The sequence below is a fragment of the Podarcis liolepis genome (genome assembly GCF_965112155.1).
Source record: "Podarcis liolepis genome assembly, chromosome: W".
Classification (NCBI taxonomy): Eukaryota; Metazoa; Chordata; class Lepidosauria; order Squamata; family Lacertidae; genus Podarcis; species Podarcis liolepis.
Genome location: NC_139568.1, coordinates 18,166,823 through 18,187,170, shown reverse-complemented (window position 1 = coordinate 18,187,170; position 20,348 = coordinate 18,166,823). Strand labels below are relative to the sequence as shown.

Below are 20,348 nucleotides of genomic sequence, written 5' to 3'. Positions count from 1 at the left end.
TTTGGGCCATGGAGTTGCCAGGAAGCCATGGATGTGAATTTTCTGTGGTGCAGGCTGTGTCCCTGGACATGATGTGTGATTTGACGGTGAGTTTGGGGTGGCCCAATGCAAAAAGCATGAGGATCCATGAGGATCCGTACTTCAAAGCCAGGTTTTTGGGCCATGGAGCGACCAGCAAGCTGTGCATCCGTGGTTTTTGTGGTGCAGGCTGTGCCACTGGACATGATGCGTGATTTGACGGTGAGTTAGGGGTGGCCCAATGCAAAAAGCGTGAGGATCCATGAGGATCCGTGCTTCAAAACCAGGTTTTGGGGCCATGGAGTGGCTAGGAAGCCGTGGATCCGTGATTTTTGTGGTGCAGGCTGTGCCCCTAGCTCTGACGTATGATTTGACAGTGAGTTTGGGTTGTTGTAATGCAAAGTGCATGAGGATCCACGAGGATCCGTGCTTCAAAACCAGGTTTTTGGGCCATGGAGTCTCCAGGAAGCCGTGGATCCGTGATTTTTGTGGTGCAGGCTGTGCCCCTGGCTCTGAGGTGTGATTTGACAGTGAATTTGGTTTGGTCCAATGCGAAAAACGTGAATTTGGTTTGGTCCGTGCTTCAAAACCACGTTTTTGAGCCATGGTATGACCAGGAAGCCGTGGATCTGAGTTAATTGGGGTGCAGGCTGTGCCCATGGGCATGATGCGTAATTTGACAGTGAGTTTTGGTTGTTCCAATGCAAAGAGCATGAGGATCCATGAGGATCCATGCTTCAGAACCAGGTTTTTGGGCCACGGTAGGGCCAGGAAGCCGTGGATGTGAATTTTCTGTGGTGCAGGCTGTGCCCCTGGACATGTTACGTGATTTGACGGTGAGTTTGGGGTCGCCCAATGCAAAAAGCATGAGGATCCATGAGGATCCGTGCTTCAAAGCCAAATTTTTGGGCCATGGAGCGACCAGCAAGCTGTGGATCCGTGATTTTTGTGGTGCAGGCTATGCCCATGGGCATGATGTGTGGTTTGACGGTGAGTTTGGGGTGGCCCAATGCAAAAAGCGTGAGGATCCATGCTTCAAAACCACGTTTTGGGCCATGGAGTTGCCACGAAGCCGTGGATCCGAATTTTCTCTGGTGCAGGCTGTTTCCCTGGCCATGATGTGTGATTTGACGGTGACTTTGGGCTGATTCGACTTTGGGCTGATGTGTGATTTGCTGGTGAGTTTGGGGTGGCGCAATGTGAAAAGCATGACGATCCATGAGAATCCGTGCTTCAAAACACCTTGCCTTGGAAAACACCTCTTCTTTCCACCAGCCGTCTGTTGAGCCTCTGGCTTCTCTCAGACGCTTGCCTTCTCCCTTGGAGCAGAGGAGGACAATCCACCAGCCTCTCATGCAGATGTCTGATGAATCGCAACCATCCGAAGGCTGCCATATGTTAGTATCTTCAGCTCACAGGCAGAGGTACCTGGCCTCCCCCGAGGCAATTGAGCGAGATACTGTGTTTACCGTCCGTCTGCGACCTCTGGCAGGCTAGGTAAACAAACCCGGCGATTCTTCTCATTAGATGTGAGATAGAACACACCCTCTGCTTCTCTCTCCCTCCCTGCATTCTCCCAGGGAGGAGAAATGAGACAGACAGGAGTCCTTTCTACATGTTTTATTCCTGTCACTCAACAGTACATAGAAATGTGACTGCACCCTTCAGACTCCATCAGAAGAGTCACACACTCCTCCCCTGTACTTCCAGCACAGGTCACACATGACACACTGAGCTAACATCCGGTGCTCAGTACAGAGAATAGGCTCCACCTTTTCTCCAGCAGTACATCTGCAAAACATAACATCCTGTTTTGCATTCCAGACATCTGGAGCTGGCTTTTGCCTTGGTGCTTTTTCCCAACAGTTTTTGGGCCACGGTGTCGCCAGGAAGCCCTGGATCCGTAGTTTTTGTCTTGCAGGCTGTGCCCCTGGTTATGATATGTGATTTGACGGTGGGTTTGGGGTGGCCCAATGCAAAAAGCATGAGGATCCGTGCTCCAAAACCACGTTTTTGGGCCACGGTATGGCTAGGAAGCCGTGGACCCGTGATTTTTGTGGTGCATGCTGTGCCCATGCCCATGATGTTTTATCTGAGGGTGACTTGGGGCTGGACACAGTATGGCCACGAAGCCGTGGATCTGAGTTATTTGGGGTGCAGGCTGTGCCAAAGGTTGGAAACGCCTCGGCCCTCGGCCATCTTTCCCGCTCTCCCCGCCCCGGCCCTTGCGCGACACGCCTCAGCCTTACTTTCGCTGAGGGGAGGCGAGCGTTCCCGAAGCGCGCACATTTCTTTGGCTTAGGCGAGGCGACTGTCCTGCATGGCGCAAGCGCGCCTCATCAAATTACCGCAGTGTATCGGCTTTCGCGCGGCGGAGGGATACACGCGAACGTTTTCCTCTCTCGGCGGCCGTTTCGGCTCCTCCAGCCCAGGCTATTTCGGCGTCCCGCCTCCTTTCTTCTTTCCGACTTCTCCTCCGGCGGCAGGGAAGCGCGTCGCCCCGCCCCGAGGCGCGGAAAGGGAGGGACTACTTTGTCAAAAGAAGATCCGGCCGCGGCTAGCGTCCCCGTCCGCGCGCGTCCCCGACCGCCATTTCGTGAGTCGTCGCTGCCCCCGGCGGACGTGGAGCCGAGCCTTGTCGCCAGAGCCATGGCGACCTCCGTGGGCAACGTCTCCGACAGCACAGGTACTGGCGGCGGCGACGAAGGAAGCGCTTCGCCCCTCAGGAGGGAACCGCGAGGGGCGCGCGAGTCCCCGGGCGCTGGGAGGCGAGGAAGCCTCTCCTTCGGTGTCGGACTGAGGAGGAGGAGGCGGGGTGGGGTCCCCAGGCCTGGCTCCCGACGGTGAGAGGGCCGGTCCGCGGTGGGGGTCTCCGCCTTGGATACCTCAGAGGTTTTGAGACTACAACTCCCATCATTCCTGGCTAAAAACACCAGTGGTCTGGGATGATGGGAATTGTAGTCTGAAAACATCTGGAGGGCCGAGGTTGCCTATGCCTGGTCTAGTGACAACAACTGGTGATGATTATTAGCTTATTATTTATACTCTGCCCATCTTTTTTAAAATATTTTTTATTCATTTTACATATAGTCGCATTGCATGACAACATGTCTTCATACGAAATCTCTTTGGCTCTGCTGAGCCTCCCTGCCGCCCAGTGGTTTTTTACAAACTTCAATTTTGCTTCCATGCATTTCACGCCTTTTCCTGTTCTTGTGATGTCATTCCGGAAGTTAATTACATTATTCATCCTGAATTTGGTTGCCTTCTGGCAAATCTTCAGATCACCCTGCTACTGATGTTAATTACTTACAGTTGTCTTTCAAATGTAAATTTATTCTAGTCTTTGTGGAAGGCTTGATCTCGCTGGTTCCGGATTCTTCCTGTCAGTTTCATCCAGTGATGGCAAAACTTGGCCCTCCAGCTGTTTTGGGACTACAATTCCCATCATCCCTGACCACTGGTCCTGTTAGCTAGGGATGATGGGAGTTGTAGTCCCAAAACAGTTGGAGGGCTGAGTTTGGGGGGTGCCTGACCTATACCCTGCCCATCTGGCTGGGTTTCTCCAGCCAGTCTGGGCGGCTCCCACCAAAATATTAAAATACACCTTTTGTCCGGCTGTAAATCTTCATGTTTAGGGGAGCTTCTTCTTTACACTAAGCCAAATAAATAGGAGCCGGAGGGAGAGCTGAAATTGAGGTGCTCTTGCTTCTTTTCCCTCTCTTATTGTTTGCTCTCTCTTTTGCTCTTGTTTTGATGCGGGTGATGCACAAGGAGAGCCTGTGTTGAGTTCACTTAGCCTATAGAGCCTATTCACAGTAGGCTCTCCCGCAGGCCTTCTGGCGCTTCCCTCCCTGCAAGAAGCAAGGTTGCAGGGAGCCAGGCAGAGGGCCTTCTCGGTGGTGGTGCCCGCCCTGTGGAACGCCCTCCCATCAGATATCGAGGAAATCAAGAATTAAAGAAATTGGGGGAAAATACAGTCTTATACACGGAAAAATACAGTCACTAGGCAGGGCAGCAGCTGTTTGCTGGGATGGGCGGGCAACCTCTGTGCCTTTCGGCAGCCTTGAAACCCAGCTTGACCAAACTGCCCCCTGGGGCAAATAAGTAAGTGGATTTACACTTCTTAGATCTGCTCATTTTGAGTTGCTGGTTCACTCCCCCCCCCCCCAACATGCCTCTGGTCTGAATATCCTGAATTACCTGTGCATCTCTGGCTGAAGACTTGGTTTATTGAGGAAAGACACTCGCACAATCTAGTACTGTACAGGGGTCAGCAAACTTTTTCAGCAGGGGGCCAGTCCACTGTCCCTCGGGTCGGATTATTTTGGGAAAAAATAATAATGAACACATTCCTATGAAACCAGAGATGCATTTGAAATAAAAGCACGTTCTACTTGTGTCAAAACACCAGGCAGGCCCCACAAATCAACCAGAGGTGCATTTTAAAGAAAAGGACGCATTCTATTCATGTCAAAACACAATTCCTGGACCGTCCGCATGCCGGATTGAGAAGGCAATTGGGCCGGATCCGGCCCCCGGGTCTATCAGTAGCAGGGTGATCTGAAGATTTGCCAGAAGAAAGGCAACCAAATTCAGGATGAATAATTAACTTCCGGAATGACATCACAAGAACAGGAAAGGACGTGAAATGCATGGAAGCAAAATTGAAGTTTGTAAAAAACCATTGGGCGGGAGGGAGGCTCAGCAGAGCCAAAGAGATTTCGTATGAAGACATGTTGTCATGCAATGCGACTATATGTAAAATGAATAAAAAATATTTTAAAAAAGATGGGCGGGGTATAAATAATAAGTTAATAATCATCACCAGTTGTTGTCAGTAGACCAGGCATAAGATAGAGAGATAGATGATTGATAGATAGATAGATAGATAGAGGGGCGGATTTAAGTTTGATGAGGCCCTAAACTACTGAAGGTAATGGGGCCCTTGATATGTCCAGCTGTCCTTTGTCCACAACCAATTGTTGCTGTTTTTTGTGTTGAATATATGCTATATGGTAACTTATGGACCTACCGTATTTTTCAATCCATAAGACGCACTTTTTTTCTTCCAAAAAAGTAAGGGGAAATGTCTGTGCGTCTTATGGAGCGAATGCGTGGTCCCTGGAGCCGAATTGCCCAAGGGCAAAAAGCAGATCATGCTTTTTTTTTTTGAAAGAGGAAAGTGGGTGTTGAAAAAAAGCCGCTGAGAGATAAGGGACGCTGGAGAAAGAGTAGGCTGCCTGGGAGGAGGGAGGTAAAGACAGCAAACTTGCAAAGGGGGGAAGCAGGAAGACCTAAAGCAATGAGGAGAGAAATTAGAAGAAAAGGAGGAGCAAAAAACTTCTCCAGCTAAGGAAAAGACACTAAGGCAAAGGAGGGAAGGGAGTGTTGAAAGGAAGCAGCTGATGGTGGGATCGGGAGAGAGATAAGGGATGCTAGCAGAGGCTGCCTGGGAGGGGGAAAGTAAAAGCCCATGGATCGTCAGAATTTTTACATTGGGTCACCCCAAATTCACCATCAAATCACATAGCATGTCCATGGCTATAGCCTGCACCAAAAAAAATCACGCACCCACTGTTGTGTGGGGCCGCAATGGCGCAAAAACATGGTTGCAAAGCACGGATCCACATGGATCCTCAGGATTTTTGCATTGGGTCAGCCCAAATTCACCATCAGATCACATGTCTGTGGCCACAGCATGAACCACAAAAATCATACACCCACTGTTTCATTCAGAATTTATTTTTTTAAATAAAATTTTTTATTGGTTTTCCACAATTTATATAAACACAAACAATACACAATACAAACAGACAAACACATAAACAAACATGTATAATTTCAAATCCTTATTTCTTAAACCTTACTTCACCGACTTCCCCATACCTCCCCTTTCTGCATCCCAATTTCCAAATTAGTTTCAGCAAATCCTCCCTGTTTCATTCAGAATTTCGTTCAGAATATTTTTTTTCTTGTTTTCCTCCTCTTAAAAACTAGGTGCGTCTTATGGAGTGAAAAATATGGTGATGGGTATCTAAAGCTACTTGCACATCACAAATAGGAGCCGACACAACACTAAACACTTGCTGTATGTCGGTTTTATTTTATTTGTTTTTTATCTTCTCTTTTGGAAATGTACATCCAGTTTTTTCTTCTTCAATTTTTTGAGGCCCCCCCAAGAGAGTGGGGCCCTAAGCTAGAGCTTGTTTAGCTTATACATAAATCCGGCACTGGGTGGTTTACTTGCAAAGGTCCTATGTAGGTAGTGTGACATGTGAATGTGGTGTAGTCTAAATCTCAGATCCTACTTGAGTGCTGTGCCTGGTCATTGGCAGCACATGAAAATAAAAAAATAGGTCTACACAATAGAAATTCAGCTTTAGGTGTCAACCTGCTCTGCTGATCTTGTCTGCTGACCTCGTAATAAGCTGCCGGCTTGAAAGGAAAATTACAGAGAAGCATACATTGAGTCCCAACTCCTTAAGAAGCCATCTGCTCCTTGCATATTCTCATTTAACTACAGTGTGTTGATTTATTTTGTTTTTGAACAAAAGAACCCGACTTGTTTGAAATGCAGTTGCAGTCAGGGGTTCTATGAAGCCCCTTCTCAGGGGCAGGCGCCCCTTCCAGGAGCAGCAGAGAATGTAGGAATAATAATAATAATAATAATAATAATAATAATAATAATAATGATGCAGCAACAAGACGCTGTTCAGGACACATTTCCGAATCTCATGATGATGATGACAACAATACTACTACTACTACTACTACTACTACTACTACTAATAAATTAATTCTGCCCCGCCCATCTGGCTGTGCTTCCCCAGTCACCCTGGGCAGCTTCCAAAAGAAGATTAAAAAGACATTAAAACATCAGTCATTCAAAACTTCTCTAAACAGGTAAGGGTGGGGATTGGTGTACCTTTACACTGCCTGGAAGAAAGAGACGAGTCCGTGGTCAGTATTTGGTGTATGTCCGAATGTCAACCACTAGAACTTTGATCTCAGTTGGAAAACAGTTCAAAATGTCCAAATGAAAAATTCTTTATATACAGGCGATTCTCAACTTAACTTGGGGGGTTACGTTGGCTTATGAAACCACCTTGGGTTCGACAGAGAGTGGGATTGCCAAAGGCTTTTTACCCAGACACATGGCCCTTTCAATTTTTTATTTTTAGGGAAGTTTTGAATGACTGATGTTTTAATTATTTTTAATCTTTTGTTGGAAGCCGCCTATAGTGCCTTGGGAGACCCAGCCAGATGGGCGGGGTAGAAATAATAATAATAATAATAATAATAATAATAATAATAATAATAATAATTAGCCAAGCATGGCAAGCTGAATGTGCGCAGGTTAAATGTGCGTAAGTTGCGAGTTTCATCTTTTACGACGTGAGTGACCATTGTGCCCTAAATGTAACCAACCTGTTAGCCTTTCTGGAACAGAAATGAGCATTTTTGTAAGTGGCGTGTGTGAAGTTTGCTCCATACGGCTTGAATCATATGCCTCTCAATTCAGCTAGCTCATGATCAACATTGTATTTTTATTTTATTTTATTTATTGCTTGCCTATTTCTTGTCCTTCCTATAAAGGGGTCAGGGGGCAGCCTACACGGTTCTCCCTCTGCTCCTTGCTCCCTCGCGCCAACCCTGGGAAGTTGGGTTGAGCGACGGTTACTGGTCTGTCACTTCGCAGCAGAGCATTTGAACCTGAATTTAACTGGGCCTTTGCCCTTTTCTCTGACAGCAATTTCCCCTTCATCCCAATCCGCAGTTCTTTGGTCACATGGTTTGCTCTGCGTCTTCTTTTGGGAAACCCAGCCAGATGGGTGGGGTATAATAATGACAATAATAATAATTATTTATACCCCGCCCATCTGGCTAGGTTTCCCCAGCCACTCTGGGCGGCTTCCAACAAAATATTAAAATACAATAGTCCTTCAGATACCAAAAGCTTCCCTAAATTAAGTGATGATGATGATGTCGATGTTGGGAGCCACCCAGTGTGGCTCGGGAAACCCAGGCAGATGGGCAGGGTAGAAATAATAAATTATTTCTTTATGAAATAATTTATTTAAATTATAAATAAATTATAAATAATTATAAAAATTATTTATTTATTTAAAATAATAAATTATTTCTTTATTTCTTTCAATTATATCTTTATGACAATAAATATATTATTATTATTATTATTACTACTACTACTACTACTATCAGCTCTCCCTCCCTCCCTCCCTCCCTCCCTCCCTCCCTCCCTCCCTCTCTGTTCCATGCAAGCTGCCTGTCTCTCTCTTTCTGCAGCACACATTATGGGATTCAAGTCTCGCCTGGTTTTTCTGCCACGGGTGGGCAGGATGTTGGCTCAGCCTTGGGCAACACCCAGTTACAGGGGTCAGCAGACTTTTTCAGCAGGGGGCTGGTCCACCGTCCCTCAGACCTTGTGTTGGGCTGGACTATATTTTGAAGAGAGAAAAAAAGAACAAATTCCTATGCCCCACAAATAACCCAGAGATGCATTTTAAATAAAAGCACACATTCTACTCATGTCAAAACACGCTGCTTCCCAGACCGTCTGTGGGCTGGATTTAGAAGGCAATGGGGCCAGATCCAGACCCTGGGCCTTGGGTTGCCTACCCCTGCTCTTAATATTGACAAGTGGAGGAAGGTTTTCTTTTTGGAATGATAAAATCCTTTTTTAACAGAAAGGTTCAACCTTGCTGGCAGCCTCTTATTATTGACAACTGGAAGGAAGGCTTCCTTTTTTGAATCATCAATTTTCAGAGTCGTTTTTACAGTTATATAAAAAATGACTGATTTGGTTCTACTATTAGAAATACATAGACCGATAATTATGAAATGATGGTGAGGTTTAATAAGTTAACAGTTTCTATTTGGACAACTTTTCTGCTGTACTTGATTGGAAGGAGAAAAAGAATCATTTCCTTCATCACAATTTAAACAATTAATTTAACTGAAACAATAACATGAGCATATGTATCCATGTTGGTTAACTGATGTGGTTGAACAATTTTTTAATAAAAAAACCCTTAAGACAGAGTTTTAGCACACATGAAAAACTTAAAACAAATCCTTATTTCCTGATGAATAGTCTTTGGACTATAGCTCAAATAGAAAACACTCTTTAGAATAAATTTTTCTTCAAAAGCATTTTATTTTAAAAATCCAATTTAAATTTTAAAAATCCGATTTAAATAAAAAAAATCCGATTTGAATTAAAAAGTCTGATTTTTTAATTTAAAAAGTTAATTAAAAAAACCATTGATTTTTATCCACCCTGAGCAGGAGCAGTCGTCCTTAAGAAAAAGAGGCCAGAATGGGCCAGTATAGATGGCTTTTCTTCTTTCAGTTCTCAAAGATCTTAACCTCGCTCAAGGTTGTCATCTGAACTGTTGTTGTTTAGTCGTGTCCGACTCTTCGTGACCCCATGGACCAGAGCACGCCAGGCACTTCTGTCTTCCACTGCCTCCCGCAGTTTGGTCAGACTCATGTTTGTAGCTTCGAGAACACTGTCCAACCATCTCGTCCTCTGTCGTCCCCTTCTTCTTGTGCCCTCATTCTTTCCCAACATCAGGGTCTTTTCCAGGGAGTCTTCTCTTCTCATGAGGTGGCCAAAGTATTGGAGCCTCAGCTTCACGATCTGTCCTTCCAGTGAGCACTCAGGGCTGATTTCCTTAAGAATGGATACGTTTGATCTTATTTCAGTCCATGGGACTCTCAAGAGTCTCCTCCAGCACCATAGTTCAAAAGCATCAATTCTTCGGCGATCAGCCTTCTTTATGGTCCAGCTCTCACTTCCATACATCACTACTGGGAAAACCATAGCTTTAACTATACGGACCTTTGTTGGCAAGGTGATGTCTCTGCTTTTTAAGATGCTGTCTAGGTTTGCCATCGTCTTTCTCCCAAGGAGCAGGCGCCTTTTAATTTCGTGACTGCTGTCGCCATCTGCAGTGATCAGGGAGCCCAAGAAAGTAAAATCTCTCACTGCCTCCATTTCTTCCCCTTCCATTTGCCAGGAGGTGATGGGCCCAGTGGCCATGATATTCGTTTTTTTGATGTTGAGCTTCAGACCATATTTTGCGCTCTCCTCTTTCACCCTCATTAAAAGGTTCTTTAATTCCTCCTCACTTTCTGCCATCAACGTTGTGTCATCTGCATATCTGAGGTTGTTGATATTTCTTCCGGCGACCTTAATTCCGGCTAGGGATTCATCCAGCCCAGCCTTTCGCATGATGAATTCTGCATATAAGTTAAATAACCAGGGAGAAAATATACAGCCTTGCCGTACTCCTTTCCCAATTTTGAACCAATCAGTTGTTCCATATCCAGTTCTAACTGTAGCTTCTTGTCCCACATAGAGATTTCGCAGGAGACAGATGAGGTGATCAGGCACTCCCATTTCTTTAAGAACTTGCCATAGTTTGCTGTGGTTGACGCAGTCAAAGGCTTTTGCATAGTCAATGAAGCAGAAGTAGATGTATTTCTGGAATTCTCTAGCTTTCTCCATAATCCAGCGCATGTTTGCAATTTGGTCTCTGGTTCCTCTGCCTCTTCTAAATCCAGCTTGCACTTCTGGGAGTTCTCGGTCCACATACTGCTTAAGCCTGCCTTGCAGAATTTTAAGCATAACCTTGCTAGCATGTGAAATGAGTGCAATTGTGTGGTAGTTGGAGCATTCTTTGGCACTTCCCTTCTTTGGGATTGGGATGTAGACTGATCTTCTCCAATCCTCTGGCCACTGCTGAGTTTTCCAAATTTGCTGGCATATTGAGTGTAGCACCTTAACAGCCTCATCTTTTAAAATTTTAAATAGTTCAGCTGGAATACCATCACTTCCACTGGCCTTGTTATTAGCAGTGCTTTCTAAGGCCCATTTGACTTCACTCTCCAGGATGTCTGGCTCAAGGTCAGCAAGCACACTACCTGGGGTATACGAGACATCCATTTCTTTCTGGTATAGTTCCTCTGTGTATTCTTGCCACCTCTTCTTGATGTCTTCTGCTTCTGTTAGGTCTTTTCCACTTTTGTCTTTTATTATGGTAATCTTTGTACAAAATGAACTAGCCAGATGTTGAGCTCAGAATCAATCACAGTTGTTCCATTATTTGAAAAATAAGACTTTGGAGCCTTTTTGCCCCCAAATGACAACTAGATATTCCGTTTTGGTGACTGCAACCTTGGTCTAAGGCAGGCATCCCCAACCTGCGGCCCTCCAGATGTTTTGGCCTACAACTCCCATGATCCCTAGCTAACAGGACCAGTGGTCAGGGATGATGGGAATTGTAGTCTCAAAACAGCTGGAGGGCCGAGTTGGGCCGCCACTGCTCTAGATCAGGCATGGCCCAACTTGGCCCTCCAGCTGTTTGGGGACTACAACTCCCATCATCCCTTGATAACAGGACCAGTGGTCAGGGATGTTGGGAATTGTAGTTTGACGTTTAGCTGATCTGTTTGCATTCGCCCTACAGACCCCCTTGGGGTTTTGCATCACGCCAGACATTGCGCCTTTTTATTTGCACACCGTTGTCTGTCGGCTTTTGGCTCCCCTCTTCTAACTTTTTGTTTCCCCCCCCATCCGAATGTCTTGGTGATCCTTCAGAACCAACAAAACGTCTGCTTTCCTTCCAAGGGCTGGCAGAGTTGGCTCACCGGGAGTATCAGGCGGGAGACTTCGAAGCTGCTGAGAGGCACTGCATGCAACTGTGGAGACAGGAGCCCGACAACACCGGCGTCCTGTTGCTGCTCTCATCCATTCACTTCCAGTGTCGCAGGCTGGACAGGTAGGAGGCTGGGGCCTTTCTTTCTTTTTCTTTTTAAAATATTATCAGTTTTTCCATGTATACATCCTCTAACAATATTTCTCTAACAATTTTCCATATTCCCCCCCCCTCCTCCCTTGGACTGCCCTCATATTCCCATTTTGTTTTATTTCCATATTACTCACCCTGTGTGTTGTTTCCCAAAATTTCCCCCATACGTATCATCTTACTTTTTGTTATATACAATTGTTTATGTTTATTCAAACCCTTCCAGTGAGTCCAATTGTGTTGCTTCTTCATATATTCCGTAAATGGTTCCCATTCTCTTTTAAAGTCGTTATCCTTTTCATGTAATTTATCTGTTAATTTTGCCAGTTCTGCATATTCCAGAAGTTTCCCTTGCCATTATTCTTTCGTTGGTATTTCTTCTGTCTTCCAAGCTTGTGCTAATATAATTCTTGCAGCTGTTGTTGCATACATAAATAATTTCTCTTTTTTCTAAATCTTGATCTAAAATTCCTAGGAGGAATGCTTCTGGTTTCTTTACAAAAGTCTTTTTAAGCATCCCCCCCCCATTCATTATATATCATTTCCCAATAATTTCTAACCCTTTTGCATTCCCACCACATATGATAAAATGTACCTGTGATGGGATGATGAGCTGCTTGTGCGTAAAAGCTTAGTCCCTCAGAGTCTGTGCAAGTTCACAAACCTCTGTCTGTGACGGAGCCCCTCAGACATGGCTGCTCTAGTCACTTGCAGATTCCGACAGTGGTTGCTTTCGGAATCGTTTCCAGCCTAAAAGCTCCTTAACGGAAACACGTCTTCTGGACTCGCGGCGTGACAGTTTCCAGCGAGGAGTGGGTCTCCCTATGGGAGGTTCAGATACCTCCCCACTGTTCTCGCTGGACGTGTCCCTGAGCCCTCCCTCTTGCTCGCTTTCCCTCAGAGATCCACCTCTCCCCCTGCTGGTTCCTGCTTCAGCTGCTGAGTCTCTCCCAGCCTCCGTGAGCCCTTCCACCAGAGACCCACCTCTCCCCCTGCTGGTGCCTGCTTCCGCTGCTGAGTCTCTCCCAGCCTCCGTGAGCCCTTCCACCACCTGTTCCTCCGATGGCAGTTCCCTGACATCCACCTCCCCTCCAGGGCCCCCTTCACCCCCTCCCGTTCCCTCTCCTCTGGGCGGTGAGGAGGTAAAACCCCGAAACGAATCCTCTTCATCTTCAGACGTCTCGAACATTTCCCTCCATCGGTCGCCGTTCCGGCTCGCTGAATCCTCCTCCTCCTCGGAATCTGTGAACCCCTCCAACTCCTCTTCTTCGTCGGTGGTGGCAAAGTATTCCCTCCGGAACCTCGCTACAGGCTGAGGTTTACGTGGGAACCTCTGATGAAAAGTTTCTATTAAAACCTCGTCATTGACATCCTCTGCCATGACCCAGGTGTTTTCCGACTCCGGTTCCCCTTCCCACATTACCAAATACTCTACTTGATCTCCCTTCCACCTGGAATCGAGGATCTCCGCTACATGGTAGCTGTGTTCCCTTTCCTCCATTGCTGGTCCCCGAGTGACCCTCCCTTCTCTGTCCCCTTTATACGGTGACAGCAACGACCTGTGGAAAACTGGGTGCAGCTTCATGTGGTTCAGTAACCGGAGTCTGAAAGCCACTGGGTTGACCTGTTGCGTGACTTCAAATGGACCCAATCTTTTGGGTCTTAACTTCTTACAACCCCCTTTGAATGGTAACCCTTGGGTTGACAGCCACACCTGGTCCCCCACCCTAATGGTTTCACCTTCTCTTCTGTTTTTGTCTGCCTGCCTCTTATATTCCTCCTTGGCCCTGTCTAAGTTCAGTTGGAGCTGACGATGGATCGCTTCCATTTCTTCTACGAACTGTTCGGCAGCTGGAACGCTCCATCTCTCCCCTTCCCCCCCATGGAAAGCCCTGGGATGGCACCCGTAATTAGCCAAAAAGGGGCTCATCCCTGTGGACACGTTCTCCGCATTGTTGTAGGCAAATTCCGCCAACGCCAGCTTCTCCACCCAATCATTCTCTCTGTCATTGACATAACACCTCAAATATTGCTGGAGGATGCCATTGGCTCTTTCCGCCTGCCCGTTGGTTTCAGGATGCCGGGCAGTCAAAAAATTGACCTCTACATGCAGCAAGCTCATGAGCTTCCTCCAGAACCTGGAAGTAAATTGTTTCCCTCGGTCTGAAACCACCCTCAAGGGGGCGCCATGCAACCTAAACACATTTTCTACAAACAATTTAGCTGTTTCTTCTGCCGTGACAGCATGTGAGCAGGCTATAAAGTGGGCCATTTTGGTTAACAGGTCTACCACAACCATGATGGCTGTTTTCCCTCTGGCCTTTGGCAGATCAGTCATGAAATCTATTGCCACTGCTTCCCATGGTCTTTCAGGTGTGGGTAACGGTTCTAATAACCCTGCCGGCGCCCGCCTCTCCCCTTTGGCTCGCTGGCATTGGTCACAACCTCTCACATACTCCCGCACATCTTCCCTGACCTTGGGCCACCAAAATTCCCTGGTAACCAGCCACATGGTTTTGTGTTGCCCAAAATGCCCTGCTGTGGGGCTATCGTGCAGCTGCTTGAGTACCTTTCCCCTCAACTCTCCTTCAGGTATATATAACGCTCCCTTGTAATACAATGCCCCGTTTCTCTCCTCAAAACCTCCGGGTTTATCTCCCTCCCTCCTGAGACCCCTGAGTTTGTCCTGGGCGTATTCATCATTCTCCGTTCCCTCTACCAGTTCTCTTTGCCCCACCAATGCCGCCCCACACACCCAGCGGTCCTCTGGAATGACATGTCTTTCTTCGGGTGCTCCCTCCCCCTCCAAATATTCAGGTTTGCGTGAGAGAGCGTCCGCCCTAATGTTCTCTGGGCCTGGCACGTAACAAATCTCAAAGTTAAATTTGGAGAACTCCTGGGCCCATCTCAACTGCCGTTGGTTGAGCACTCGTGCCGTTCTCCAATACTCTAGGTTCTTGTGGTCAGTGCACACTTGCACCTTGTGTTGTGCGCCAATTAGCAGGTGCCTCCATCTCCGGAAAGCCTCATGAATGGCAAGTAGTTCTCGGTCATACACCGTGTAGTTCCTCTCAGATTTGTTCAGCTTTCGCGAAAAAAGGCACACGGTCTCCACTCTGACTCCTCCTTTCCTGGCTGCAGAAGAAGCACCGCCCCTATGGCTCTGTCTGATGCATCTGTTTCGACTCTCATCTTCTTTTGTAAATCCACATGCAGAAGTTGTTCTTCAGAGGCGAAGGCCCTTTTTAGTTCCTCAAATGCTCGCTCCGCCTCCTCAGTCCAAACAAATTTCTTCTTACTGCTGAGACAGTCCGTAATGGGCGCCGTCAGGTGCGCAAAATTTCGGATGAACTTACGATAAAAGTTCCCAAACCCTAGGAACCTCTGCACATCCTTCTTTGTTTTGGGTGTTTTCCATTCCAGCACTGCCTGGACCTTTCCGGGATCCATGGCCAATCCCTTGTCTGACAGGCGGTACCCCAGGAATTCCACCTCCTTGGTATGAAACTGACACTTCTCCAGTTTCACCCACAGCCGGTTGGCTTGCAGCCTGCTCAACACTTCTCTGACGTCTCTCACATGCTGCTCCTCATTCTCAGAATACACCAACACGTAATCTAGGAAGGCCACACAATTCTTGTAAAGCAAAGACCCCAGTACGTGGTTCATAAACGATTGGAAGCACGCCGAGCCTGCTTGTAGACCGAAGGGCATTACTAAATATTCAAATGCCCCCAAAGGGGTGAACATGGTGGTTTTCCATTCATCCCCTTTTCTTATACGTATCAGGTTGTACGCCCCCCTTAGGTCCAGCTTTGTGAAAATCTTTCCCTTTCGCACCCTGGTCAAAATGTCGTCAATCCTAGGCATAGGGAAGACCTGTGGTTCTGACACTGCGTTTAAAGCCCTGAAGTCACACACAAGTCTCGGCTTGTCCGTGTTTTTTTTATCCACAAAAAACACTGGGCTACCTCCCACCGCTCTTGACTCTCTGATGAAACCTCTCTTCAGGTTCTTGTCAATGAACTCTCTTAGCTCCTGCATCTCTCTGTCTGACATGGCATACAACTTGCCTACAGGGAGCTGTGCCCCAGGGAGTAAATTGATTTGACAGTCAAAGGGTCTATGCGGGGGTAGTTGGTCAGCTTCCCTTTCGCTGAACACGTCGCTGAGATCTGCGTATTGTCGTGGTACCTTCACTTTCTCCGTTACTTCCGTCCCTGCTAGGGTAGCTTGGGCTCCTGCTGAACCCTTTCCCTCCTTGCAGTGTTCTAAGCAATGTGCGGAACCAAAGGAAACCACTCTCTGATGCCAGCCCACCAGCGGATCATGTAACGCCAGCCAGCTCATCCCCAAAATAATGGGAGCCCCTCCCAAGGTGGCCACATTAAACGCTATCAGTTCTGTGTGCCTTGCCACCTTCATTATCATTGGGACGGTCTGCAAGCTGACTTCTCCTCCCAACAGCTCCCTGCCATCGATCGTGGTCACCTGCAGGGGGTTGCTTAAAGGGATCGTCTGTATCTGGTGTTTAGCTGCAAACTCTTTGCTCATGAAATTGCAGGAGCTGCCTGAGTCCAACAGCGCCTTTATCTTTAGAGGGTATCCGTTTTGCAGCTCTAGTGACACTTCTATCACTAGGGCAGGTTTAGGAGGTTCTGGCGTGGGCACTTTCACTGCTCTTTGGCCTGGCTGCTGTGCCCCGACGGTGGCAGCCAGGCGTTGGCTTTTACTTGCTCCGGTATTTCCTCCACTCCTCCCTCAACAGCTCCCACCATCCCTTGCCATTCCTTCCTCTGGGGGCAGACTCTGGCAAAGTGACCTGGCTGTTGGCAGAGATAGCATTTCCGGGCGCCTTTTCCCTCCTTCTTTCCCCCCTCACTGGGCTTTGAAACCGCGCGCGCGCTGTTCCGATTTCCATCGGCTCTGCCGGCGGGAAAGCTGGCTCTGGAATGCGGAACTCCTTCCAACGTTCCCCCTTCCCTTCCCGCCTCTCCAAGGCTCTCGCCTCCTGGCGCGCTCCTATGGTCAGCGCAGATTTGGTCAGCTGATCCATAGAAACCGCCCTGGGACTCCGGGAAAGTTCGTCTTTCACAGCCGAAGCAAGGCCTTCTTCAAATAGCATTTGAATGGGTTCCGCCGATAAGTCCCACCCCAATCTGTGAACCAGCATGGTGAACTCAGTCCAGTACTCACGGACAGATCGGCTCCCCTGCTTGCAAGCCATTAGCTGTCTGCGCACCACTCCCTGCTCAATATCGCTGGAAAACATGAGATACATTGCACGAAAGAACTTCATTGTGTCCTTTAGGACGTCCTTATGCGTTGCCATCAGGGGTCTAACCCAGTCCCTCGCCCCCCTTTCAAGATGCCCAATCACGAAAGCCACTCGCGATTCCTCGTCAGGGAATTCATCAAACTGCACATTGAGGGCATATTGCATCTCTGTTCTAAAGGCATGGTAGTCCTTGGGGTCCCCCCCAAACTTCTGCACCAATCCTGGTACCTTTCTGGTGAACTGGGTGGCTTTCCCCTTCTTGTCTGCATCCTGAGCCCTTCTCTCCTCAAGCCTCGCCGTCTGCAGCGCCAGTTGGATCTCCAACGCCCGGTACCTTTCTTCCAAGCTTGGACCAGCTCCAACTCCTGCTTCTCTGGTTCCGGCTGGGTCACTCATGATGCCTTCTCCTGCACAAACAGCTTACAAAGACTGTCGGAATGCTGTGATGGGATGATGAGCTGCTTGTGCGTAAAAGCGTAGTCCCTCAGAGTCTGTGCAAGTTCACAAACCTCTGTCTGTGACGGAGCCCCTCAGACATGGCTGCTCTAGTCACTTGCAGATTCCGACAGTGGTTGCTTTCGGAATCGTTTCCAGCCTAAAAGCTCCTTAACGGAAACACGTCTTCTGGACTCGCGGCGTGACAGTTTCCGGCGAGGAGTGGGTCTCCCTATGGGAGGTTCAGATACCTCCCCACTGTTCTCGCTGGACGTGTCCCTGAGCCCTCCCTCTTGCTCGCTTTCCCTCAGAGATCCACCTCTCCCCCTGCTGGTTCCTGCTTCAGCTGCTGAGTCTCTCCCAGCCTCCGTGAGCCCTTCCACCAGAGACCCACCTCTCTCCCTGCTGGTGCCTGCTTCCGCTGCTGAGTCTCTCCCAGCCTCCGTGAGCCCTTCCACCACCTGTTCCTCCGATGGCAGTTCCCTGACAGTACCATATTTTTCTTTACATTTCCAACAGGTTTTAGATCCCTTTTTATACATTTTTGCCACTTTCTCTGGCGTAATATACCATCTATACATCATTTTCATATAATTCTCTTTCAATAAGATACAATCTGTAAATTTTAAATTCACCTTTCACATCTTTTCCCAATCTTCCAGTTGTATATTATGACCTAAATCCTGAGTCCACTTTATTTGTGCTGACTTTACCATTTCATCCAGCATTTCCCCATATAACGGGAGATTATACATTTTTTTTAGTAATTTCATATCGCTCTCAATTAGCTCTTCTTGAAAGTTTGACACTGTGTAGCTGAAACCTTTTTTATTGTCTTCCTTAAACTGTTCGTTCAATTGTCTATGATGTAACCAACTTTGCAATGTAGTCTTTAGTTCCTTATATTCTTTCATCTTTAACCCTTTTTAAGCCTCTATTAATAATTCTCTGTATGTCAGCCATTTCTCTCTCTTACAAAGAGGCTTTAATGCTAATACTTCCACTGGCGAGAGCCACCATGGAGTTTTGGGTTCTAAAAAATCTTTATATTTATTCCATACTTTTATAAGCATTTTTCTTATTATATGATTATTAAAACCTTTGTGTTTTTTATCTTTCCCATACCATAAATATGAATGCCAACCAAATCTATTATCATGTCCTTCCAAATCTAATATTTCATCGCTCTCTAATTTTATCCAGTCCCAAATCCATGTGATGCAAACAGCTTCATAATACAATTTTAGGTCTGGAAGGGAGAAGCCTCCTCTATCTTTAGTATCTATAAGTATTTTGTATTTTATTCTAGGCTTTTTCCCATTCCAGACAAACTTAGAAATATAGTTTTGCCAGTTTTTGATGCAGACAAAGTTACTTATGAGGCTGGGTCCTTTCAATGTAATAATAATGAAACCATAATACATTTCATTTGTATCTCGCCTTCCCCTGCCAAAGCTGTGCTCAGAGCGGCTAACACAGGCTTCCTTAACCTCAGCCCTTCAGATGTTTTTGGCCTACAACTCCCATGATCCCTAGCTACCAGGACCAGTGGTCAGGGATGCTGGGAACTAAAACAGCAGAGGGCCGAGGTTGAGGAAGCCTGGGCTAACATCATAGAAATAACAAAAGAAAAAAAAATGGTCCAGTAGCACCTTAGAGACCAACTCAGTTTGTTCTGGGTCTAAGCTTTCGTGTGCAGGTGCCCTTCTTCAGATACATGGAAACCAAAGTCTGTATAAGAACTAGTATGAAAAAAGAGGTCTCCCAGCATTCTCCCAGGCCCATATAAGAACAGCGTAAACAGTTGGGCCTGATGAGCGTTTACTGTTCCCAACCCTAATCCTGCGGTAAGCCATCTAACTAGGTTTTAATTTGATCCTGACTTGTTTTCAGGAGGTAATTTCATTATTGTTTGATTTTATACCAATGTTAACTCTTAACACAGCATTTGTAAGAACCAATCAGATTTCTTCTGAGCATTTCAAAAACATCCCCACGTGGGACAAAGTCAGATCAGAGGAATTCTTTTTAACTACAAAGAACTAAATTGAGCGTGCATACATGTTTTAGGGTAAATAAAACAGGAATCAAGGAGGAATGCATTTAGCAAACCCCAGAGGTCATAAACAGGCAGTAAACAGGAGAGGAAGGACGGCAAGGAAAGATAGGCATTTTTATCACCTCCTTGTCCTTTTTTAAATGGCAAGGAAAGATAGGCATTTTTATCATCTCCTGGCCCTTAAGATCTACCTAAACTAACAAAAGCTACATCAAAGCTATCTCCTATCTTTATGGCCCAGGATGCCTGGTGAACAACTGGTCTGTGTAAAATGCTCTATACGTGACTGTCAGGCAGAGAGAGAAGAAAATGGCAGAAGTGCAGAGGCTTGTGGGATTCGATCAGGAATCATGTCAAAATGGCTCAAGCCCAGTCAAAGCAATGCATTCATTGCTGACACAATGGCTTGCTACATTTTTCATAATTCCTCATAGCAATCCCACGTGACCACCACACCTCACCGTTTTTCATTTATTTAATTTTTTTTAAAAAAATTGTTTAGTTTTTTGTAAGAAGAGCTTAAGATAGTAGATGTTAAGGTAGTAGAGGTATTGTATCCTCTCCATTGTCCTGCATGTGTTCATGTATCACGTAAAGATCTCCAGCAGACATTCCTGAAGTAGAGCTTGACATCCTCTGCCTATTCTTTTTTTAAATTGAGCGACTAGGCATGACCAACGTCAGTCTGCTGAGGCAGCACTGAGCATCACATAAATTGGCG

At 46.7% G+C, this 20,348-nt stretch overlaps 1 protein-coding gene across 3 annotated transcripts in view; it reads left to right on the top strand.

Moving 5' to 3' along the window:
• Positions 1–2,586: 2,586 nt before the first annotated feature.
• LOC310697661 (UDP-N-acetylglucosamine--peptide N-acetylglucosaminyltransferase 110 kDa subunit-like) overlaps positions 2,587–20,348 on the top strand; it is a 130,653-nt gene continuing 112,891 nt past the window's right edge. Inside the window, exons 1-2 of one of the 3 annotated variants that reach the window (XM_083484327.1) lie at positions 2,587–2,704; positions 11,678–11,828. In XM_083484327.1, coding sequence (XP_083340453.1) covers positions 2,668–2,704; positions 11,678–11,828 — 188 coding nt within the window. In that variant the 5' untranslated portion in view covers positions 2,587–2,667. Of the gene's footprint in view, positions 2,705–11,647; positions 11,829–20,348 lie in introns of all 3 variants that reach the window. The other 2 variants (XM_083484326.1, XM_083484328.1) reach the window with 2 other exon arrangements.